Below are 26,317 nucleotides of genomic sequence, written 5' to 3'. Positions count from 1 at the left end.
TAGAGGGAAGTTTGAAGGGTGTTAAGTTCCTGTGGTTCTGTGGGTGATAAGGAGCATTAGGTAAGAGTTGGACAGGGAAGGCAGCATTGATTGACCTCTGGTGGGGTGCCTCCCTCTGGGCTAGACATTTAACTTACGTCAGTTTATTTGATCATCACCCCAACTCAGTAATAATAGATGATGATGATTCCTAATATATGGATGGAAACTGAGGTCAGGAAGGTAAATTTTTCCAGGTCACACCGATGGTAAGTACTAAAAGCGCTCTGATTTAAAAGATTTTGCTCTTCCTAACCACACTATTTTGTACTTCTTGCAAATGTAGTCTTAACTCTATTTCTAACTAGTTGTATGACTTGGAAGAAAAATTTCACCTGTGGATATTAGTATCTTCATCTCTCAAGTTAGAGTTGGCCTGGGTCCTAAGAGACTTTACGGAGAAAATGAGCTGGGGTTTGAAGTGCTGTTGCTAAGGAGAAGGGTTTCTCCAGAATTAACTAGGCTATTAAAGGGTCAGGTTTATTTTATTGGTTCCAGTAGCACCAAGTGAAGGGGCATAATAATAATAAGCCCTAACGTTATGGTGTACTTAAGGGCCATATACTGTTTGAAGTCGTTATGTGTATTCACTCGTTTAGTCCTCACAGCCAACTGTGAGGTAGATTCTACTAATATTAGAATCCCCTTTTTACACATAAGGACATGAGAACGCAGAGAGGCTAAGTAGCTTGCCCCGAGGTCACAGAGCTAAGAAGCGGTAGAACCAGGATTCAAACACAGGCATCTGACTCCATACCTGTACTCGTAACTCACTACCATTTACAGACTATATCATGTTGGTCAGTTAATCACTGAGTATCATCTTCTACTTACATACATGCTTCCTATAAAAGTGTAAGATGCTGCTGCTTCTCTAAAGCTGTCTTATTGATAGATGCACCAAGCTTTTTCATGTACAAAAAAAATTACTGCAAATTTCCCAGCTATTACAAATTAGTTTTAGAAGAACTTTAGATCAGATAAACTTCAGAAATGCATTACTAAGACTTTAAAAATAGCTATAGTTTATTTACTTTGCATATCTTTATAAGTGCTTTACACATCTGTAAAATCATATAAAAAGTAGAATAAGAGTTTTATGACTAAAAATTTTTAGAGATCATCGTGTTGAATGTTTTTATTTTATAGGTGCAGAGATAAGGCCAAGAAAGTTTGAGTAACTTACTCAAAGTATAGCTATTTCTGTTCTAAAACTGTATTAGTTAGGGACCTTGGTTATACGTAGGAAAAACCCACCTGAGGTAGTAAGGGGGGGATCTATTCTGAGCATGTAAAGATTTCTCTCAGCACCCATGGGTAGGAATAGAGCTGGGCCTAGGAAGTGGAAAAATGAAGGAGTTAGGGAGCACTCCCTGTCCTCTCGTCTTGGCTTTCCTCTTCTTTCTCAGTTGACTGGCTTTCTCTGATACTCAGCCCACATGGCAGGCAGAAGTTGGTGCCCACAGCTGCTCTTTGACATGTTCTAGTTCCAGTCATACATAGTCAGTGCACGTCTCTTTTTCTCTTTCTCTCCTCTTCTTTCTAAATTCTTGACACAAGAGCGTTCATCTTGATTCATATTTCCCACCCCAATCTGACCATATGTAACAGGACAAGATCACAGGGTGGATGCCTGTCTGCTAGGAATCCCACTTGGTGGGCTGGGTGCCCAGAGGAGAGTGGGTGCTCTCCTTACATCTTTAGGGTCTTTTGCCTCACAGCTTATCAATCCTCCTCATTCCCCGCCCCCACCCCCGGCTTCTTTGCCCTATGATGTTACCACCATATTAAGTATCTGGAACCTAGGTTACTCTTTTTGAAAAAGCATAGTATCTCCTTTAAAAACTTTCATTTAGATGGAATCTTTGTCCGAAAGGTGAATATTAGCTGTTTGAGACCATGTCACATAGTGATAACTGTTGAATAGAGAGGGTTACTTTGACAAGAAGTGAAATGTATGGTATTTTAGGCACTGTCAAAATAACAGATTAATGAAACAAAGCAGTTTCCTCTCAAGTATATGAATGCTGATGTCCAACCTTCTACTATTAAATCCACATTAACTGTGACCAGTAAATCTCGATGAGTCAGAGTGATAGTTGGTGTCCTTAATGATCCTGAGAAAGATAATGAAATATCAAAAATTTCATCCAGTTTAATTTGTTTTTTATTCTAATTATTTTGAAAATTGATAGTTAGTGTGATGTTGATAGCCTTCTACTAACCAGAATATTTGATTATTCAGATATGTTCCTTTTGTTCACAGTATGCATTTGTGTACATGTGCCTTATATCACTTGGAAAATTCTAAGTTCATTCATTTTACCTTTAAAAATAATTCAGGAAATAAGATCTGATAGCTTACTTTAGTCTTGAATGTGTTAGTAAAGTAGTTCTGCCAAGCATTGATTACAGTGTCTAAAATATTTTATATCTATTTTCCAAATTATAGACAGCCCTCTTGTGTTCTACCTTTCCAAAATGGAAGTATATAGCTTTTAGATTAATGGAGTGCTAATAAAAATTTTGATATTAATTTCATCTTGTGCATACTTTGCTGTCTTAGGTAAGTGAACATATTATGTGGGATAATCAGTAAGACTTACAGGTAAGTTAAGGACAAAGGGGGAGAAAGAGGCACCTAGAATGCCTCTTGATAAGACGGGGAATACAAAAGAAAGAACTGATTGGGGAGAGAGTAGAATTATGATTCTGTTTAGACACAATTTTGAAATCCCTGTGGGGCACCCAGAGGTATCTAACAGGAGATTTGCTATGTATAGTACTAGTGTAAGGATAGAGATTGGGACAGTGATGGTGAAGGCACTGATAAAGGTAGGTATTAGTAGAAACCATGGGTTTAGATGAGATCGTTGAGGGAAATACAGTGTTTAGATGAGAGGAGAAAAGGTGCAAAAATAGAATCCTGGGGAACACCAGTGTTTAAGGGATAGCTCTCTTAGATAAAAATCCACCTTCTATTGCTCCTTGTTACTTATCATATACACATATCCTGATCTCTCTCCCCTCCATATTCACGGATGACTGTGGTACCTGGCTAAGAGTCATTTTCTCCACCTCTTCAATGTTCACATAAGACCACTTATCCAAAAACTGAGAGGCAAAGTTCCCTGACCACCTAAACTCTTATAACCTCCCCCCCTTGCTCCATTTTTATTTTTTTTTTAAAGAAAGCCACGTGGAGAGGGCTGTCTTTTTTTTTTTAATTAATTTATTTTATTATTTATTTTTGGCTGTGTTGGGTCTTCGTTTCTGTGCGAGGGCTTTCTCTAGTTGTGGCGAGCGGGGGCTACTCCTCATCACGGTGCGCGGGCCTCTCACCATCACGGCCTCTCCTGTTGCGGAGCACAGGCTCCAGACGCGCAGGCTCAGTAGTTGTGGCTCACGGGCCCAGTTGCTCCGCGGCATGTGGGATCTTCCCAGACCAGGGCTCGAACCCGTGTCCCCTGCATTGGCAGGCAGACTCTCAACCACTGCGCCACCAGGGGAGCGCCCTCTTGCTCCATTTTAAAACCTTATTCTCAAACCTGCTGGGCCTTGCCACAATCAGGAACTGATCCACACCTGAAATCTTTAACTGTCGGCTTCCCAGTCTCCGGCTTAATCTCCTCTCTTTTCATTTGGTCTCTCATCTCCAAACTTTACCTCTGTCCTTCTCCAGCTTAGACCTTCTTTCCTTTCCCTGATTGAGTGTTTGGGTGGACCACGAGCCCTACAGCAAAGCAGCTGGCACCACAGTCACTGCTGGCACCTGCTCTATCTCCTTCTTCAGGGAGGCCATCCTGGCAGCCTCACCACTCTATTACCAGTGCCTTCCCCTTTGTTAACCAAAAGAAGAGCACCTCTGTGCGCGAGGCATTACGTTAGATATAGCGGTATATGCCTTTCAGGAATCCCCTCTGCCATATTTTAGAAAAAGGACAGTAGAAAGCTAAGAGAAGGCTTATTAGAAGGTAGGTCGTAAGCTATAGAAGAGCATTTTGTTCTAAGAAGAACATAGAAGAGGGTTGTTTTGTTTTTTGTTTTTAAATCAGAAAGCAGAGAAAACTTTCTGTGACCGGCATGAGCCTGTAAGGGAGTTTGTTTACACTGAAGCAAGGTTCCACAGGGCACAGTGGAAAGGGTTGGGAGGGAATTCGTGGATGGGAGGATGTGTCATTGTGGAGGAAGCTTGGAGCTGTGTGAGGATGAGAGTTGAGGAGAGGATAGATAGTTGGCCTGGGGGGGTTGTGTGGAAAGAAAATTACTTTGCTTCATAAACAGTCTAGTAGACTGAATTAGTTTATTCTGCTTAAGAGATCTAATTATAATCCCACTATTTGGCTTCATTTCTCTGATATGCAGAAATGCGGTTTAATTTCCTTTAAAAATTATGTATTTATGTTTTAAATATATAAACAATACATGGTCATTGTTTTTAAAAATAAGGTTAATGAGGTAAGTAAGAAGGAAAAGATAAACCTCAAAATTTCTTGAAGTCCCACTACCCCAGGGACATCATTTTGGTATATATTCCTCCAAACTTTTTCTCATCGAAACATATATATATATATATATATATATATATATATATATATATATATATATGTATATTTAATTTTTGAAAATATACTGAGTATACTGCAGTTGCCTGCTTTTTTTTCCCACATAACAACAATACCTAGTAAATATTATTTCTTAGAATAGGTAGATTGCTGCCATCATTTTTAGTTGTTAAAGTAATCCATTGTAGGACTGTACCGTATTTATTTCTGTTGGGCTTTTGAATACTTTCCAGTTTTTTATTATAAATAAGGTTAGAAAGAAAACCTGTGTGTGTGCAAGTTGGCATATGTATCTGATTATTTCCTTTGGGTAAGTTTCTAGGAGTTTTCAAGGTCAACAGTGTACTTTTTGGTTTAATTTCTTTCTTATCTCTTTTTCTCCTGATTTAGTATTTGGCTGAGAAATCCTTTTTGGATAATTTGGGGACGTGTTTAAATATATTTGGTAAACAGTGTAAAATCACTGGGATAGGCATATATTTGTAAGTTAACAATTTACCATTGTTGAATAGATATTTAATAGATTTTTTTCCCCCAGGTAGGGAAGCCAAAAATATTAGCCCACAAACCTTTAAGTTGTTTTCTCCCAAAGGGTTTGTACATGTAGGACTTAGGCAGTGGAATTGAGATAATTATAAAAACTTTTTAAGCTCTAAGTTAATAATGTCTTCAGAATGCATGGAAATGATTAACACAGTTTTCTTTGATTACTTTTTTTCCAGGTGATTCATGGCAGGGGACGTGGAAGGATTCTGTTCCTCCATCCATGACACCAGTGTCTCTGCTGGGTTCAGAGCACTGTATGAGGAGGGATTGCTTCTTGATGTCACTCTGGTTATTGAAGATCATCAGTTCCAGGCCCATAAAGCACTCTTGGCCACCCAGAGTGATTACTTCAGAATTATGTTTACCGCAGACATGAGGGAGCGAGATCAGGACAAAATTCATTTAAAAGGTCTAACTGCTACCGGTTTCAGCCATGTCCTTCAGTTTATGTACTATGGAACTATAGAACTGAGTATGAGTACTGTTCATGAGATTCTTCAGGCTGCCATGTATGTTCAACTTATAGAAGTGGTGAAGTTCTGCTGCTCTTTTCTATTAGCAAAAATCTGCTTAGAAAACTGTGCAGAAATTATGAGACTCTTAGATGATTTCGGTGTAAACATCGAGGGAGTCAGGGAGAAGTTGGACGCCTTTCTGCTAGACAACTTTGTACCACTCATGTCCAGGCCTGACTTCCTGTCTTATCTGAGCTTTGAGAAGCTCATGTCTTACTTGGATAATGATCATCTGAGCAGGTTCCCAGAGATAGAGCTGTACGAGGCTGTGCAGTCTTGGCTGCGGCATGATAGAAGACGCTGGAGACATACCGATACCATCATTCAGAACATCAGGTTTTGTTTGATGACCCCATCCAGTGTTTTTGAGAAGGTTGGTGCATTTGAAAGCAATAGACAGGACTCATCGTTTAGCTAATAAGGCAGTATGTCTTTATAGATAAGATTCTCAGGCTTGGTCAGGAGCCAGAAAGAATGAATAGTTTTTAAGAATAGTTATGTGTAAGAAGTCTAATTTGTTGTAGCTTGTGTATTTAGGTTTTTTAAAGCACATTTTGTGGGTGAAAGATGGACCAGGTAGGTGGTAGAATAGTTTCATTTTGAAAGTACTTTTAAAGTTGAAGCATAATTATTTAACCCCAAATATTATAAGTTTGCTTTAGCTTCTCTTTCTTTTCACAGAGTAATTAAATTTGAACTGGGTCCATCTAGCTCTCTTTTTAAAAATGAGTTTAAGTGATACATGCTGAAATTAGAGTTGAGAGGAGTTTTGTAGTTCTGAATGATAAGTATTAACACAATTTCGTATTCCTCTAAAATGTAGTGAGGAAACATAAAATAGCTCTTGAAAACCAGTAGGCCCTGGTGGTGATCTTCTTCCCTACTCTTGCCTAGTTCTGCGCCTCCCCGTCCTTCTCCCCCACCCCCCTTCACTGTGAATACTAACTGAATTTAATCATGAAAACATATGTTTGTCTAAAACCGTTGTTTTGGCATTTCTAAACAAATAGACTATAGATCCTCTATCTACATTGATCAAACATCCCTGTGCACATTTTACCATGTAATAGTTCTGCTGTCTTAAAATTGTCTTTCTCCAAAACAGCCTTGGCCTTTTTGCATGTAAGCATTTTTCATTTTTTATATCAGAGTCTCAGTTGTGATGCTCTCTTGCCCAAAGGAGAGAAAGCAGTTTCAGTAATTGCTTAACTTAATTGGTTTCTAATCACATGGTTACCTCTGGCGTGCTGTTTACTTCTTGCATCTTTTCTTCTTTCTGGAAAGCTCACTTAAAGCTTTGGTCGACACCCTTCATGTTAGGTGGTTCCTCAGCTTTAGTTACCAGACCTGGTGATAAAAATATAATATTTGCAAAGGAGGGTTGTTTACACCATTTGAAAAATAAACAAATTTGCGCCTTCAAATAACACTCAGCAGCCTGGCATGTCTTTTTTTTTCCTCTCTGAAATGCTGTGAAATATCATTAACTTAAAACTTTTACTAGATAACTCAGTTTTGTGGGATTTTATCTTTATTCTCAGAATGTACTGATATGACAGAAATAATTGAAACTGAAGAATACATTTCTTAATTATTTTTTGTTCAATGATAATCAGCCCCACATCAACAATGTAAATAATTTTTCTCTGATGTTTTGATTTTTTTCCTTACTATTGTTTTTATTGCTCTCTTTTCCTGGGGAATCCTGTTTTGTCTTTACATGTTAGATGGAAATGCTTTCCCACTATTAAAGCAAACAAACCCCCCTCAACTTCAGTCTAGATGGAAGTGCTCATGAAATAGAGAATAAAATTTTCCCTCTTGTAGGACATTATGATGGATAATTGATAGCAGTAAATGATTAAGTGCTGAGCTGCAGAGCCTTTTTATATTCCAACTATCAGTTCAGGGTGGTCAGTAGTGACAGTGGCTGGAAGTTAATGCCATCAGGTAATTTTGTAGGGTTTTTTTTTTTTCCATCATCTTCTTTCTTTCTTTCTTTCTTTTTTTTTTTTGGGCCGCACTGCGTGGCTTGCGGGATCTTAATTCCCCGACCAGGGATCGAAGCATGGAGTCCTAACCACTGGACCGCCAGGGAACTCCCAATTTTGTAAATGATATAAAACATCACTTGTACCTTCTGATGGTTCTGTTTGCGTATATAGCGTAGGATGTGGTTATTACTTATTGGCCAGGTATTGGGAATCTCATCAGAATAAAAATGTTGTTAAGGCTTCCTTCTTGAATTAATTTCTTACGAAAACTTAATAAGGCCCTGGCTACAGAGAAATCTTTCTGTTTTTTATAATATAAATCTTCCAGTTTTATTTGTGATACTGGTAAGGTAAATGGAAGGTAGTCGGTGATTCTTGTCTTAGCAGTGTGTGAGAGATAATGTTTATCAAAGGAATGTGTTGTAAAACACTAAGTTAAGCAGATTTGAGACCTTACCTCTAGAAATTAAACTTCAGAATCTAAAGTGGAAAATTTGGTTGGGAAATAAGAATTTGGACTGTTTTACACCATACTGTTTTGAGCTCCTTGAAAATAGGGCCCATCTATTTTTCCTGTACTCAGCACTCTGCAGGTCTCAAACAAGGCCATTTTAAAACCATTATATATGCATGGAACCAGAAAGGGCACAGAAATAAAGACATAGTACATCTGTGCTGGTCCTTTTTTAGTATGAGAATCTACATGGGGAAAAGTGTAGGCAGTTTTGATTTGTGGTTTTATCCTATTTGCTGAAATTTAGAAAAATGGAATGTTAATATGCACTTTTTATTTTTAGCTTTCAATTTTTAAAAACTGTCTATTAGACTTTGTAAACATACAAAAAAGCTGAAGGAACAGTAGAATGATAACCCTAAACATATCTTGTAGGTTAATAGTTGTTGTCATTTTGCCACCCTGGTTTTAGATAGAGAGGAGAGTGTGTGTGCCTTTATGTAAAATTTTTGTTTTTTGCTAAACCATTTTAAAGAAAGTTGTAGATGTGATGTTTCCTCCTTAACTACTTCAGCAAGCATCTTATCTCCCAAGAGTGAGGAAATTCTACATAACCATAATACCGTTATTGAAATTAACAGTCATTCCTTAATATCATGTAATATCCACTTCATTTTCTGATTTTCTCAGTTGTCCCAAAAATGTCTTTTTTAAGCTGTTTCTTAAAGATTTAATCAAGGTTCATACAGCACATTGGTTATTATGTCTCTCTTTTAATCTGAAATTGTCTCTCCTTTTTCTCATTTATGATGAGGATGCTGAAACATACAAAAAGTTGAAAGAATAGTATAATGAATACCTATATAGCTATCACCTAGATTCAAGAACTGTTAACATTTTACCATATTTTCTTTATGTAGATTTTTTTTCCTTTGCTGAACGTTTGAAAATAAGTTGAAAACATCATGACATCTCGTCCCTTAATACTTATTAACATGCCTCTCCTAAGAATAAGGACTTTTTCCTACCCAGGTTCAATACCATTCCACCCAGGAAAATTAACAATAAGACCCTGATATCATCTAACAGCTAGTTCATATTCAGAGTTGTCCCCCAAATGCCCTAGAATCCAGTCATGGTTTACACATTGCTTTTGGTTATCATGTCTGTTTAATCTTTCTTAAAGAATCTAAAACAGTCCCCCACTTTTGTTTTTTTTTTAGAAAGATCAGATTACCGATTGTCCTAGTGTGTCCCCACATTCTGGATTTATCAGATTATTTCCTTGTGTTGGTGTTAACTTAGTTCTTCTCTTCCTTATATTTCCTGTTAACACACCTACTTTTTAGCATCGTGTATTTTCAGGAACAATTACAGGAAAATATTGTTGTAATGCCAGATAAAGTCTTGGAAAACCACTTAGCAACTCTGATCAAACTTAGAATTCGCCATTCTTTTTTTATTAGGAGGCTAAGTAGCCCAATCCCATGACTAAAATCATCAAGGACTTTATTCACAGTGCTCTGCATTAGGTTCCTTTCAGATTCATAAAATTTCCCCCCCTTTTAAAAAAAATTTGGAGCCCTTCCATTCAATTTATTGGAATTAAAACTAGCTACAGTGTCAAAATTAAAAGATTATTCTTTTTATTAAAAAAGTAGTGTATCTCTAGAACCATGCTATTCAATACAATCACTGCTTGTGGCATTTGAATACTTGAAATGTGACAAGTCTGATTTGAGATTTCAAAGGTTAAGATGACAAAAAGGATATAAATTACCTCATTACTAACTTTTATATTGATTATATGTTGAAATGATATTTTGGATATATTGGGCTAAAATACATTATTAAAGTCAATTTCACCTTTTTGCTTTTTAAACTGTGGCCACTAAAAAGTGTAAAAATTACATCTTTGGCTCACATTTGTGGCTCAGATTATATTTCTGTTGCACAGCGCTGCTCTACAAGTTCAGGGAGTAAGTTGTGCTCTAGAAACTCTAAATATGCATACATTAAACAGCCTTTCTCACTTATTTAACCCTCTCCTGGATCCTTACCCTTTAGAAATGTTCTGTACAGTTTAGTGTTAAGTGAACCTTCCTACTTAACTATTCTGTGGAATGGCTGATGAAGATAACTTAAGTATAGCATCTCTTTGTCAGAATCCTTTCCCTGGCCTCAGGAAAATAAAAAGTGATTGAACAAAAGCTTCGTGAAGAAACCTTTAGAGATTTTAATTCTTCCTTTGGTAGTAACGATCAGATCTGAGCAATGGCTTTGTAAGGGGCCATTCTGCCTCTCCCTAAGGAATAGCCCCCACTGATTCCAGGGACCCGAAACATGCCCTCTAGCTGTGCCAAAATCTTTGGGTTTATTCTTCTGCAGTATCTTTTCCCCTAGTCGTCTACTGGATTTTCTCCCCAGCTGAAAACAGACTGTCTTAACTTTTGTACTGACTCTGTGGGACAGGATCATCACCCAAGAGACCAAGACTTCCAGATTTCCTCACCAAGTTCCTTAGAGGCAGTGATTCTACTTATATCTGAACACCTTACACTTAGATGCCAGGCCTTGCACCGAGTGCTCTACACATAGGTAGAGTCTACAGGTTATCTCTGTTTTGTAGGTAAGAAAACAGGCTCAGAAAAGTTAGGAGTCGTATCCCAGAGTAAGTGGCACTGTCCAGACTGGAACCCGGGTCTGCTTGCTTCTCAGTCCAAGCTACTAGAGTAGGGAGAGGACCCTCATGTGCAGGAAGCATGTAGTTAACCCTGTGGCCCTGCTTGGGTGGTTTAGAAGTTGTTACAGAGTTGTGAAAATTCTAACATGTTTGCATGAACGAAACATAGCCTAAGAATTTTAATGGCACTGAAAAAAGTGTAAGATGTGGGAACACTGTAAGGTGTGAAAGCAGAATTCTGGAGTTTTCACTGTATAATCGAGGAAAGCTGAAAATAAATGTAAGGATCTTGTCCTTTTGACATGGTTAGGAATATGATTCATTTTAACTATAGTCCATTCTCAGTTTTAATACTAGACTTCAATCTCAGTTTTTACGTAATGCAAATGTCTGTGTCATGTATTTTTACTAACTCTAATGGTCTTTGCATCTGTTAACAGAGATAAGGCCTGACATTTGTCATTCTGAATTTCAGTGATGTGGAGATGTAAATAGTTTAAACTTTGCTCTCTTTGGTCTTTTGGTTTTTAAAAAACAATTATTGCTTTATTGAAAACATTTTATTAAGTAAATGTATATTTGGCAAAATGCCTCTTTTACTTTTTTGTACAGAAAAGACCTTTTTAGCAAAATTGTTAAATTATTCGTTAAAATACCCATATGTTGATTTTTTAGTAAAGTGGCATTTTAATATTTTTGAACCCAGGGCATCTTCAGTATCATAAATATGCGTAAGGTAAGATTTAGCATACCAGTGATCCCCTTAGAAATTATATTAATCATAATCATAAGATCTTACAGTTTTTCAAAAGGAAAGAAAATTATTTTTTAAGGAATCAGATTATATAGATGAATTCTGCTTTATTCCAAATATTTTGTTTTATAAACTAGCTCATGATATTCACATACCCTAATGTGCTTTTTTTTCCCCCCTAACCTGTTAAATGTAATTCACCATATCCCCCCAAATTAGGTTTATTTAACTTTTGAAGAGCAAAGCTAATGTTTTAATGAGAAAAGATGTTAATTCTCCTTCACTGAGAATATATTTGGATTTAGCAAATCATATCCGCATTTTATAAAAGTTTGTTGTTATAAGGATATTTACAGCCTTGAGATAATTTTGATAGTCCATTGAAAAAAGATAAGTTCATTACTAGTGAATATTAATCCTAGGATCAGAGTGAAAATGCTTCAGAAAGGCTAACACTTTTTTTTTTAATGTCTTTTACTTAAGGACCAGAATTTGTGGCTTTAAAAGCTACAGTTTAAAATGGGGTAAGGTGTCCTGGACTCACCTTGGAACTGATAGAATTTAAGGATTACAAATTAAGTATCCAAGTATACCTTACTAAGACCCTTAGTACCTTCCTAAGAACGTGGTAGCTCTCAGAACTGGTCTTCACAAAGCACTGATAATCTTCCAAATATTTCTCTATCAGCATAGTTGGTTTATATAGCATTAACAATGGACTGTGACACATAAGGAAATTTATTCTTAATGTGTCGTCCTTGGGTGGTGTGATATTTTGGTTGAGGCACAACCCACTTGGTAATGAAATTGCCTGGGCAAGGACACATCTATGTAAAATGTAGGTGCTGTGTACCCTTCAGAATTCCTTCACTTAGGCACTGCAACATGTTTTGACTAATCTAGCACTTGACCAATCCAAAATTTCTGTCCAGAAACCAAACCATTAACTTTAGTGTTACCACAGTTTAGCCCAAAAACTCGAAAAAAGTAATTATTTCTAATGACTTAAACTACAGCCAGACAAATCTAGAGGAAAAAACAAATTTCCCTCTAACCCTCAGTTTTAGAAGAAACAAGCAGTGCTGTATTTGACAATAAAAATATTTTTTAGAAGACAGTAACCTGGATTTCCAATGTGAAATTTGATTAGAATTTCTAATAAGCTTGAGTTGTTTTTGAAAAAGTTTAAAATCCCCTTCATATATTAAATAGCACTTATACAGCTAGAAACTTGAAATTACTTAACAATCAGCTCACTTGCCCCTTGGAGTGAAAGCACAGAGATAAGCAGGTTTTTGTTTGAAACTAGGTCAGTGGGTTAAGCGTACTTTCTCAGTCAATGTCTTTTTCTGCATCAGTCTCTTTTTTACCGACCCCTCCCTCCCAGCCCCATGGACTTGGATGATTGTAATTAATACATGTGCACTTCTTTAAAAATCACCCAAGGTGTTTTTCTCCTCTCCAGTCTTCTGCCCTTTGTGTATAGATATGGAGTGCTCTTATTTTCCACCTTTGACTTGCATTCACTCCAGGTTCCTGGAGTTGACTAGGTGTTGACTGCTGTGAAATCCCCTGGGAAAGAGACTATTAGAAGGTTGTATTAAGCTGGTAGGAACCTATTGAAAATGGGAGTTAAAAAATTCAACCTTACTTGCTGATTTTCCTTTTAAATAAAAGGGAGATGAAAACAAAAGCATAGAATTGGAAATTGACTGTGGAGTAACAGGAAAGGAAGACATGGAATGGGGACAGCCATATTTACTTGTAAAAGGAGAAAATCTTTTTAATGAATTGGGAAATAGAGGGAGAGAAACCAAATGATAAGCAGAAATCGAAAAGGATCAGAGAATTCAGAAAATGACTGGAGAAAAGGTTAGGAGCAGGAAAGGAACCAGGGGGGTATATTAAGATTTTAGGCTTTAAAGTTTTAATTCTCAAATTTAATATTTACCCAGAAAATGTTACATGTGTCATAGGTAAGCCTTGCTCATTCAGAAGTTAGTTCTAGGATTAAACCTTTTATTTGACTTTCCTTTTGCTCTTCCGTATTTATAAATAAAATATTGACATAGTTGAGAGTATTTCCATAAGTAGGGAAAAAATTGTGTAAAAAAAGTTGTGAATTCTAGAACTTAGTTGTACTATCTAAATATTAGTGTAATCAGGTGATAAGATATTCTTAAGTCTTTTACATTATTTTCTACCTTTTAGGCTTGTGCACTCATTTAATTTCTAGTGGTGCTCTATTACTGTTGTACCAAAATTGGAAGGAAATTAGACTTTCTAAACCCATTTATTTATCTGTCTATTTATTTATTTTTGGCCTTGCAGCGCAGCTTGTGGGGTCTTAGTTCCCCGACCGGGGATCGAACCTGGGCCCTTGGCAGTGAAAGCGCCAAGTCCTCACCACTGGACCCCCAGGGAATTCCCTAAGCACATTTATTTATTTATTTATAATTAATTTTTATTGGCGTATAGTTGATTTACAATGTTGTGTTAGTTTCTGCTGTACAGCAAAGTGAATCAGTTACACATACACATATCCACTCTTTTTTAGATTCTATTCCCATATAGGTCATTACAGAGTATTAAGTAGAGTTCCCTGTGCTATACAGTAGGTTCTTACTCGTTATCTATTTTATATATAGTAGTGTGTGTATATGTCAGTCCCAATCTCCCAATTTATCCCTCCCACCCGCCCCCCTTTCCCCCTTGGTAACCGTAAGTTTATTTTCTACATATGAAGCACATTTATTTTTGAGTTAAATATTTTTCACTATCTATAGAAAAGTTGAAGGGATAGAGGACTCACCAAATTGTGCTGAAACTCTTATAAGAATATTGTCCTGAGGGAGTCCTTTCCCTTGCCCCCATTTGCCCTGGTCACTTGCCTTCTGAAGCTGTCAATACTTTAGACTCTTGCCTACTTGGAGAGGACAGGATGTGTAAATCCTTTTTAAAATTTGTTTTAACTGTTTGGTATTTGACTGCAATTATAGTGTTATTGAGAGGATTTGTGCTTAACAGGAACTAATTTTTTAAAATAGCCTTATCCCTGGTCATTTTTCAGTTTTTCAGGACAAAGGGATTGATTAAAGGCATTTTGTAACTAGCTTTTTTGGTGATGATTTTGTTTCACATAAATCAATACAAGCTTCAGTTCTGAGCATGATTTTATAAGTAAGCCTCTGATATCAGGGTAGATGTTTTTGCAGTACAACATATAAAGGCTTCCACATTTTACTGAATTATCAAAATTAATATCAAACGTCGCTGTGGTTCCCAAAGACATAATTTGTTTTCGCACTAAAGCTCCATGACAGTAACTGCTTTATTTTTGGGTATTTCTTTTGAGAATACTGAATCATGGAGGAAGGATGATAAAACTGACAGCCAGGGCTCAGTCTTCCTTCCACATGACACCTTATACTCATCATTGCAAAAATTAGGTTAGCAGTTTTGGATGTAGGAGGGCCAGAGAGGTAGGTGTCTGTTCATGCAACTTACTCCTTTTATAAAGGGAAAATACCTAAACTGGAGGCTCCATGGTCACACAGTGACTTGGGGACAGTGTCAAGTCTAAGACCTGGGATCTTGAGTTCAGAGATTATTCTAACCCTCAGTCCTCACCCCTCCCACCTCCCTACAACTGGATAAACTAATAAAAGGCCTTTTGTTTCTTTGGTTTAGTATATTGGGCATTTAAAATCCTTTTGAAAGGTGAAACAGCTGATAATACCTTAAATTGGCTGGCTGAAAGCCTAAAATCATTTTTTAAACTATAGCCTGTTTTAGTAGATACTTTTAAATTGTAGATTTTTAATCAAATAAAGGTAGTAAGCTCTATGGAAATGCCTGTTTTAATTATATTGCCAGCTTCATTTTCATTCTTTCAAAATTAAGAGCAGTATAAACAAATTACCTTTAAAAGTTAAAAATTTAGTAAGTGGATTATATAACATTTTGACAGAAGAGAATCATGGAATTTTTACCCAGTGCTAACGGCTAGCTATTATTTCTTTGACTTAATAAATATATTTAGAGGAATCACATGCAAAATTATTAATTTCTCACATTTTCTCTAAATGCATATGTGCATGCACACAATTTCATTAAACCAAAAGATTAGAGGAGGAAATGGCCAATTTAAAATTTTCAGATCACTGTTTTTAAGAGGTAATAAATACTTTCACTTCAAAATGCTTTTCATAATATAATTTTTTAAAGTATCAAAGCAAAAAACGTGATAATCTTTCCAAGTTTTAAAATAAGACAGCTTTTTAAGTCCTAGAAAGGATAAGGAAAGTATTCCAGAACATGAAAGAAATGTCAGTCTTTCCATATCTTTTGAGAGAGCCTGATACACAGATAGTTAAACTGTTATATGAGGAGCAAATGATGAGAGAAATGCTTTCTCTGTGAAAAGATGAGCCACACGTTTCTTTTTGGATAGCTCCCTTCATTAATGCATTTTAAGTGATTCCATTCACAAAGAAGCTTTTGGCCCTACACTTTTTGTTTTAAAACAGAGTGTATCTATAATTACTTTGTCCAGGATTATCACAGAGGCATTAATTTCCTGTTTCTATCATGAAAGGAGAAGCTAGTTATGCTTATTGATATTGTGTGGTTTTAGAGGAAAATTGCAATAATAAGTAGCCCTGGGAAAAGGCAAGGTAGATCTAGAACTTATAGCCTTGGCAGAGAGAAGTAGGAGCTAAATTTCTTTGGTTAGAATATCTTTTAGGGTATAATAGCTATCTCAAAAGGCACAACTTCCATTATTGTGGGCTTAGAGGTAGAACAGATCAGGTAAAGATGTAGCTTTGACTGGGACTGCAACGTAGTGCTGAAGTGATTCTTGTAAACTCATTGGAACCCAAATATCAAAGGAGCACAATAGAATGAATAGGGAGAGGACAAAGGGACCAGAAGATTGGGTATATAAAAAAAAGAAAAGACTAGGAAGTGACTCTAGGAAGCCATTAAGCTGGCTCAGTTTGACGTGATCTGCAAGAACCTGGGGTTGGAAGGTGGAAAGCCATTATAGGCCATTCTGCCTAGTCCTCGTGTGATGCTGGAATTTCTCTCCAGCCCTCCTGATAGGTGGCCACACCTGGACTACCTTCAGTGGCAGGATGCTAGACTCCAGAAGTAGACAGTTCTTCACTTTGGGAACATGTACCCGTACCCTTTTTACTGTAGTCCCTGTAGAAAAGCCCAATACAGACCTATTTCGAATCTAAAAAGGGCAAGCCCCTCAAGAGCTCACTGGTAACTATATGTTGTACATGTATTATATACATTTTTCCCCTGCATATACTGCTGACTGCAAAACTCCATTTTTATTTTTTGAGAATATTATATATACAGTTCTGCAGGTTTTGTCATTTTGACATTTTGAATGTCTGTGTTACTGCATGTGGATTAATCTCATTCCTTTTAATGATTGCATGTTAATATACCAGAGTTTGGTCAACCAATTTCATATTAATATGTGAGTTGTGCCCAGTTTTTGTGCTCTTACAAATAATAATGCAGTGAACATCCATTATGTTGTCAGTCCTAATTGCAAAGCTTTTCCTTATATTGGCCTAAAGTCTTTCTCTTAACTTCTACTTATTGGTCCTGAAAACAGTTGCCATCTTTCTCTCCTGAGTCTTCTCTTGGATTGAAACATTCTTCATCTGTTTGACCACTCTTCCTGTGATTTGGATCTCTTTGCTGTCTTCTCGACATGATCCACTTTGTTGTCTAAAGTACACTGGTGGAATTGAACACTGTCTTAGTTGTGGTTTCACCTGAACAGAGGGTGGGACTGTCTAATTCAGTCGATGATTTTATTAGTTCTTAAGACTGTCATATCCCATTGTTGGTTCGTAGTGAGGATAGAGTCAGTTAAAGCTTTACATTTGGAGTTTGTGGATCCTTGGAACATCTGATAAAAGCTGTGGATTTCCCCCCTCCCCCCCCCAAATGCATTAACATAATTACTGTTGCAATTTCAGGTGGTTCATGGGTCCCTAGTGTTTCTGTTTTCTTTATGACTAGGCTTTGTTGATTACTTTGCTGAAGTCATAGGTTCTCTCATTCTCTAGCAGTGTTGTTACATCATCAAAAATTAAACCAGAAATGGTCAGTCTTGGCATTACTTGGTGAGTCTGTGTTGCCTCCTAGTTTGTAGTGCTTTTTTTTTTTTTTTATAAATTTATTTATTTATTTATTCATTTCTGGCTGTGTTGGGTCTTCGTTTCTGTGCGAGGGCTTTCTCTAGTTGTGGCAAGCGGGGGCCACTCTTCATCGCGGTGCGCGGGCCTCTCACTAGCGCGGCCTCTCTTGTTGCGGAGCACAGGCTCCAGACGCGCAGGCTCAGTAGTTGTGGCTCACGGGCCTAGTTGCTCCGCGGCATGTGGGATCCTCCCAGACCAGGGCTCGAACCCGTGTCCCCTGCATTGGCAGGCGGATTCTCAACCACTGCGCCACCAGGGAAGCCCTGTAGTGCTTTCTTATATGCAAGCACTAACTAGTTTTTAACAATGCAGGATCAGGCTCAAGCTAACCAGTCTTAGTTCGGAAATCTGTCTGGTTTCTAGTCCTCTGCCATCCTTCGTGATTCCACACAGATTACAGAAAGCAGTTAAACAGCCTTATCTGTGAAGGCTCCTAGGATCCCAGGACATGATTTGTGAGATCAGATGACTTGAACTCGGTGAGAATATCTAGCTGGTTTTTCTTTTTTCTCAGCCATCTTGGATTTAAGTTTTTTCTTAGTTACTGTGTTTGATCTTCAGATTGGGAAGAATATAATATTCTTAGCCGAGAATGGAAATAAGATAGGCTGTTTCTCTTTATCTTTGTTAATATTACATTAACCACCTCACCCAGGGGGGAATTCACTTTTTCCTCTACTTTTTTTTTTTTTTTTTTTACTTTAACCTCTAAAATGCCATTTATTCACTATCTGGCACTTTGTAAAGTCACAATTCCTCCTTAGGCTTTAGCTTTGTTCACAATATTCTTACAGCTCCATTTCACTCTTTATAATACTTGTTTTATGTGCCTGTTTTTTACCATCTGTCGTAAGTAGTTTTTTAACATCCGAATTCCAGAAAGCTCTCTGCAGCACATCAGATTTTTTAGATACTTTCCCCCTTTCTTCCCCTCATCAGTATGTTTTGCAATTATGCAGTCAGCATTATGCTTTTGAGAGCCTCCAAGCCTTCTCGAGCTTCTTTACACAGTTTCTGATCTTGGAATTGATCCTAATTTTCCTTTGAAAATCTTGAGATCTGCCTATCCATTATGGGCACCATTCCCCTTCCTTTCTTTCTTGATCTCCAAACAACACGGCTGCTTCCTCTAAAGCTTCCTCCTACTTGCATGTCGTCAGTCATGCTTTTCTGGTGAGGATTAGGTACAAAGTAACAGTTTTTCTCATTTCTCCTCTACTTTCTGGAAGACTGAATATTTACACAAACAAACGCACATCATCAGATGCATTAACGTAAATTGAGTGACACTTCCACAGATGTCCCCTGGTCAGTAATAATAGCTAATAACAGCCGTAATTTTTTCTGCACTGCCACATGACAGGCACCATACTAAGTCCTTTCCGCGTAGGATAATCTTGCCTGTCTCCTACCTTAGGGTTATGAGGTGTAAGTGCTATTGTCCCAGTAATACAGATGAGGAAACTGGCTTAAAGATACTGAGTCACTTGCCCAGAATCACACAGCTTGTGAGTGGCAAAGTCAGATATTTCCTAAATCGAATTCTTAATCACCATACTGGGCTGCTTGATGTGGTGCTTAATTACTATGCTAATTCTGTTACTTCAAAACCTGTGTAGCAGTCGACTACTGGCTGTGCACAGTAGGCGCTTAAATATTTAATTTGTTAGCCTAATGACCCCTCTAAGAGAAAAGATAGTATAATTGTTCTTAATACAAAGAATTAATCATACGATCACAATGATTGGACATACAACCTAATTCTTCCTAGCAAAATAACTGTGAAAGAAATCACAGCAAATAATAATAGTGAACAATTTCAGTAAAGAGAAAAAGTATAAAATCTGTCGATTTTATCTCTACAGGATCCAAATGGTAACCATCCAAATCCTAGCCCTCTTATCTCACCCTTGTCATTGTGATACAGGCTGTTTCTGCTTGGTTTCCAACTTCCTACCTCTTTCACAAAATATCCCTTGAATGTTTTGGACCAGTTTGATATGTTCTTTATCTAAAGTTCGTAGCACTCACAGATGTGCTATACAGCTTCATACCTAACTGTCAGTTGCCTCATTTACTTAAAACTGGTAGATGTGTATTTGTTTTCATTTCCTGAAATATACTCTAAGTTCTTTGAGGAAATGGACCACATCTTATACTCTTTTTTTTTTTAATCTCCCCACAGTAGTTAGCATGATACTTAAAAGTGCTTCATAAGATGTTAGCAGTCATTATAATTAGGTAGTTCCAACCCCAAAAACAAAAAGGAAAAAGTTTGACCTTTTCTTGTCAACTGAATTATTACTATAGGAGTTAATGATATCAGACCAAGTTTTTATGTCAAAAACCAACTGAGAATTTTGTGTGTATTTAAATTTTTACTAACTCACTAACTTAATTCCCCAAATTATTCAGTCATGGGTGTTCTTACAGTGTTCCTTGTGGTTAAGAAAACCAAGGCCAACGTTTCCTCTACCGTGAAACCTCTACTTGTCCTCGTATAGCCACCACTTGTAGCCCAGGGCCCGACATATATTAGGTGATTAATACATTTTGTTAGGGGAATTTAGCTTGTGCCTGGAAAATAACTTGTTTACTTTTAAAAAGATTGGGAATGTGCATAAATTAGTACAAATACAAATTACAAAAACAAATACGATAAAAGCTTTGTAAAAAAAATAATAAAAAGAAAGTATGTGATCTTAACAGGAAATCAGTTTTAGTAAAGTAGCTTAAAATCATAAGCTAATCATCTTAGTGGGCTTTGATATTTTGTTTGCCATTGATGTTTTGTTTTTTGTTTTTGTTTTTTGTTTTTGTTGTTAAATTCTTTTACTTGTATTCTTAGGTTAAGACATCAGAATTTTATAGATACTCCCGACAGCTGCGCTATGAAGTTGATCAAGCCTTGAATTACTTTCAGAACATTCACCAGCAGCCTCTGTTGGACATGAAATCAAGCCGCATCCGCTCTGCCAAACCCCAAACTACAGTATTCCGAGGCATGATTGGACATAGCATGGTTAACAGTAAAATACTTCTCTTAAAGAAACCAAGAGTCTGGTGGGAACTGGAGGGCCCACAAGTACCTCTGCGTCCGGACTGCCTTGCTATCGTGAATAACTTCGTGTTCTTGTTGGGCGGGGAAGAACTGGGCCCAGATGGCGAATTCCATGCTTCTTCCAAAGTGTTCAGGTATGACCCGAGACAAAACTCTTGGCTCCGGATGGCAGACATGTCTGTACCACGTTCAGAATTTGCAGTTGGTGTTATTGGAAAGTTTATTTACGCTGTAGCAGGCAGAACCAGAGATGAGACTTTCTATTCAACAGAGAGATATGATATTACCAATGATAAATGGGAATTTGTGGATCCTTATCCAGTTAACAAATATGGACATGAGGGGACAGTGCTCAATAACAAGTTGTTTATCACTGGTGGAATCACCTCATCTTCCACCTCCAAACAAGTGTGCGTGTTTGACCCCAGTAAAGAAGGGACCATAGAACAGCGGACCAGGAGAACTCAAGTAGTTACCAACTGTTGGGAGAATAAGAGCAAAATGAATTACGCTAGATGCTTTCACAAGATGATTTCTTACAACGGCAAGCTTTATGTCTTCGGTGGTGTCTGTGTGATCTTGAGGGCCTCTTTTGAGTCTCAGGGATGCCCTTCCACAGAAGTGTACAACCCAGAGACTGATCAGTGGACCATCTTGGCGTCCATGCCAATTGGTAGAAGTGGCCATGGTGTGACTGTGCTGGACAAACAGATAATGGTTCTTGGAGGCCTTTGCTACAATGGTCATTACAGCGATTCTATTCTCACTTTTGATCCGGATGAAAACAAATGGAAGGAAGATGAGTACCCGCGGATGCCCTGCAAGCTGGATGGTTTACAAGTATGCAACCTGCATTTTCCAGAATATATACTGGACGAGGTCAGACGTTGCAACTAATGGCATCTTTCTCCCTTCAAAAAAGCCAAACAAAAAATTTGTTTGAGACAAAGTAGTTAATTAAAAAACATAAAGAAGAACCTCACCAGTTTTACTATCAAAGCCATTGGTCTAATATAAAAATGTTTTCATTCTGTGCTCGCATCCTTTTTTTTCTTTTTAGTGGCCTCAAACTCATGCAATAAGTCAATTCTAAGCGCTAGCTCTTGAAACTACTTCCAGAAGCAGTTTAATAGAACGATTCACTTATCTGGGAAGTTGATGTTATGCTTTAAACATTTCTTTCAAATGTCAGTGTAGGAGTCATGCATCTTCTAAGAGAAGACCTGATAAGTGTCACTGGATGTAATTTCAGTTCCTATCTCTATCTGAAATCTTTTTGAACATTTATTTTGGTGTATTGCAGTCTGTTAGACTTTTTGATTTTATTATTTAAGTTTAAAACTCTTGACCTTTTTGCATGGCTTTTTGCTGAAAATGCAAAAATATAAATTTTCTACAAATTTAACTTTTTTATATTCAAAACACTATTTCTAAGCTGCCTTCTCTTATCTGCATTGTGTTAGTGAAAGCATATCCATACTTGCTTACATCTTATGAATATATAAGGCACATCCCCTTTTATGCGTGGTTAGGATTCTATATTTTTAAGCTAGTGCACTTGCACACACGGTTTGCCATACTTGTTGTATTCTAGATGTAACGTCTTTACATGTATTAACATTTTTAGAAAGTTAAAATAACTGGAGTCCTCGTTTGGTATCAGAGTAGCCTATCTTCAGTCCATACTGATTCAGTAATATTCAAACTCCTTATATTCCTGAAACATGTATGGTTTTATGAAAACTAACATTTTATGTTTTATTTTCAAAAGTAAACGTTAGTGTTGCTTATCGATGTATGTCTTCTTTTTGAAAATGTTTTTCTTTGCAGTCTGTTTAATGTTACCCTGTTTTTAGTGAGAATCGGAGTGGTATATGACAAGCCCTGGCCCTGCAGCGTGCAAGCACTTTTAAAGAGAACTTAGGTAATACCAGACTCCTAAATAAAGGCCCCTTAAAAGTAAGTGCAACTCCCGTTCTTTACATTCAATAAGGCTGCTGCATCTGTTATTGAATGGAAAGTAGCAACTTGTGGAAAATTTGAGCTCAGTTTTGACTTAGAGGTAAGGAATAGAATTATAATCTTAACTGGTCATATCTACTTGTTTATTTAGTACAAAATATTTAGTGGCACTGGGGATGTAAGCCCTCAGCTTTTGTTTTATTTACTGAAAGCTACTAGCATGAAGGATAGTAACCTCAAAGTTCAGAATGGATCAAGAATAACTGTTTAAAAGCATTTATAATAAGTGTTTTAGGATTAGCCACACCTTTCAACTCTTTAAACTCGAAGAAAAAACATATAGTTGTCAAAATTAAGCAAGAATAACCAGGGAGTGGATCATTCAAATTGATGCCATTTTCTTCTGAGTAGACTCTATATATGATACAGACTAGATCTACACTGGCAAAACTTGCCAGATCTTAGGATATTGGTGCAATATTGCAATGCCTTCTATATGGCTGTTGTATAAGTTTTCTAGTTTCACTTTTTTTTTTTTTTTTTGCTGCTGCCACCACTGAATATAAAGTGGAAGAGTGAAATCATGGAAATGTGAAGACTTGTTTCATTTTTGCAATTAAAATAGACAACTATGAAAAAAACCTGATTTTAAAACTCTACAACTGGAGGCTAGAAACAGTCAGGTACATAAGTAGTTTTTTAAAAAGCAAAACATTGGAATTGGTTTTAGAAATCAAGTTAATATTCTTTTGTATATGAGACTTAAATTTTTATTAAGTGGTCCTATCATTTACTTTCAGTTTCTAAAAACGAAATTCAGTATCCTGTTTCCCATGCTAATGTGGGTAAAAGTCTTTTTCTACATCTTAAAAATCATTTTTAGTCGTTTTATTTTTGAAAACTAGGAGTTAGATTAGCCGTTTAATTCTTTTTCTAATATATTAGTTGGCTTAGTGTTTTATATGTGTGCCATCTTGCTTTAAAGAAAATAACAGTAACGTCTTCATTATTTTCCTCATTGTTGTCTTTTGCTGGAAAAGACCGAGACAGGGTACCCCATCAGGCTTTTACACTCCAGTGGTGGTTCTCTTTAATTGCTTAGATATGACTTCGTAGTCCTAGTTAAAGTAAGATCTGGGCAAACAATTGAATATTCTTGGTCTTCATTGTAAAAACACAAGGCCAAGATCAAAGTTCATGTTTTGGAAAATTTGTGAAATCTTTTAACTTGAACTAACTCTGGGTTTAGCTTCACACGTTAAGTCATGTCTGACCTGATGTTAGCTGTAATCAGTTTTGAGCTTTAAGAATAGTTGTTATTGCTTGGGTTCTGAATGTATGAGAAAACTCTTCTGTTTATATGTAGTGCTAATTTAGGTTATTTTAAATCCATGAGTAACTTACATTCCCTTTTAAAATTATGGTTTAATTGCTGAAAGAGATTTATTTTTGTTATACTAAACTATGGAAAATTTTTTCATAGAATTTTTTTCAACTTTATTTTTTGTGTGCTTCATTTGGAACCATTTTTGTTTATATACATTATATGTGCTCAAAATAGATTTTTTAAAATTCAGTAAGATTTAAAACTATACAGTGTAATTGCTGTGATCTTTGTGTGTTAATTTTCACTTTACATTTTAAATGCCAGACTTTACAAAAATAGCTGATCTTTGTTAATTGCATCTTAATTAGAAACGTTTGTTCTCTTCCATGTCTTTGACCTTCTAAGTTTTTATTTTAATCTGCTTAAAGAAAATCCTTGCACTACAACCTTTTCATAAAATTCAAGATTCTCACCTTGAAGGTTTTGTATTGGAAGAAATACTACTGGTTTTTAAAAAGTAAAGCTTAATTAATAGAATTATTAGCTTTTCTTGAGACAGCTTTCTCTGTGTCCTCATTACTCTGTGTGAGTGTTACTATAATTTGTGAAATATTGACTGAGCCCTTCACTTATCTTTTCTAAAGCAGCACCTTTGGACACCTCATTCTGGGAAGCCTGCTCGAGTCATAGTAAAGGACACACACATTTGTGTGGGGAGAAGTGGTAAAAATGGTTTTGTCTTAATTACATGAAACTAAGCTTTAAAATATTTTATAACAAATTATTTGAGCTGCATTATCTAAACATGTCAAACGTTCAGTGGGACTATTTTTATATATGTATATGTGGTTGTAGGTCATAACATTTCAGTTTATAATATAAATTGTTATTTCAGTTTATAAGCTATCTCTCAGAAAAGACTAGCTCTTTTGAGAATACGTAATTTAAAATTTTAGACTGAAGTATAAAACACAACATAGATAATAGTGTAAATTAGATATAAATGAGGGCTATATGGCAGTAAAACTGCTAGTGCCATTTTTCCTGTTTGCCTATTATACATTTTTTATTTTTTTTTGTACTCTGAACATTTTTAGGGATCATACGTTCTATCAGATTAGAGTTGGTTTGGGGATAAATATCTTCTAAAAAGAGATTTATCTTAAAAATGAAAGTTCTGAAAAATTAGTTTATCAAGAGTTTATAAAGTCAAATATTCAATAGACGTAGACTGGAATAGGTAAACTCATGAAAGTCGTTTCCTTTCAGTATACCAGTATAACTTCAATATTACACAAGTAACATTGAGAGAATGCCATCAGCTTTGTTTGTTCCTCCTTAATGTTCTTAGATTTTCTTTTTACATCTTTGGGAACAACTACATTAAAAACCTTATTAATCAGTATATCAGTAAGGATTAGGTGTTTGCTTTCTGAAGGAATGTTCCAGTGAGGTGATCAGAGAGGTTATTTTCTATCTAACTTGTATATGCCCTATACCCCTTGGGCATATTTTGTCTATAGAAAAAATATTTTGACCTTTAGGTACATTTTGGGCCAGTAGTCAAATAATCCTAGGGCCGATTTAAAAATCTTAGAATAATTTAAGGTTTGCCTTTTATACCTGTTTTGAAAGCCTTTACATTTTTGTCAGGTAATTTTTCCCAAGCCGTGAATATAATCTATTCAAAACATGTTTATGCTATCCATTCTGTTTTTAAATTGAAAAAAATGTTAAAAGTGTTTATGAAGAAAAGTTTAAATAAAATATTTTTAATCTTTAAAATATACTTCATCTCTTATTATTTACTATCTTGATATAATCTATCACTTTCAAAGTCGCTCATGACTTGATTAACGGTATACATTTTGTTTTCCTTCAACGTGCCAAGGAAGTGCCACAAAAATGTAATTTCTACCGATGCTTTCAGCCACAGATTGAAATGAGAGCATTTGAGTGAAATTATTTACACTTACATGCAATGGAAATTTTATAGTGAAGCCAAGTAATTAAAGTTCCACTAACAGAGTTTTGCAGAATGGAAATAGAGAACTGAGAAAAAGCATTTATAAGCCCTCAAGCCTTAGTTTGGTGATTTTTAGATTTCCTTTAGCATTTTTGATTCAGTGTTCTTAAAGGCATTTCTGAAATCAGGGAATCCGGTAGAAATGAATCTGCTACAACACA

The 26,317-nt window shown here is 36.4% G+C and overlaps 1 protein-coding gene across 3 annotated transcripts in view; it reads left to right on the top strand.

Annotated features, from left to right (window-relative positions):
- The window catches only part of KLHL15 (kelch like family member 15), a 38,757-nt gene extending 12,840 nt beyond the window's left edge, over nt 1-25,917 (top strand). For all 3 annotated transcript variants that reach the window (XM_082375709.1, XM_082375708.1, XM_082375707.1), the window contains 2 exons: nt 5,327-6,038; nt 20,629-25,917. In XM_082375709.1, coding sequence (XP_082231835.1) covers nt 5,334-6,038; nt 20,629-21,738 — 1,815 coding nt within the window. In that variant the 5' untranslated portion in view covers nt 5,327-5,333 and the 3' untranslated portion in view covers nt 21,739-25,917. The remainder of the gene's footprint in view (nt 1-5,326; nt 6,039-20,628) is intronic.
- Nucleotides 25,918-26,317: the final 400 nt, after the last annotated feature.

The sequence above is a fragment of the Balaenoptera borealis genome (assembly GCF_965194805.1).
Source record: "Balaenoptera borealis genome assembly, chromosome: X".
NCBI classification, from domain to species: domain Eukaryota; kingdom Metazoa; phylum Chordata; class Mammalia; order Artiodactyla; family Balaenopteridae; genus Balaenoptera; species Balaenoptera borealis.
This window is presented reverse-complemented; position numbering and strand designations above follow the sequence as displayed.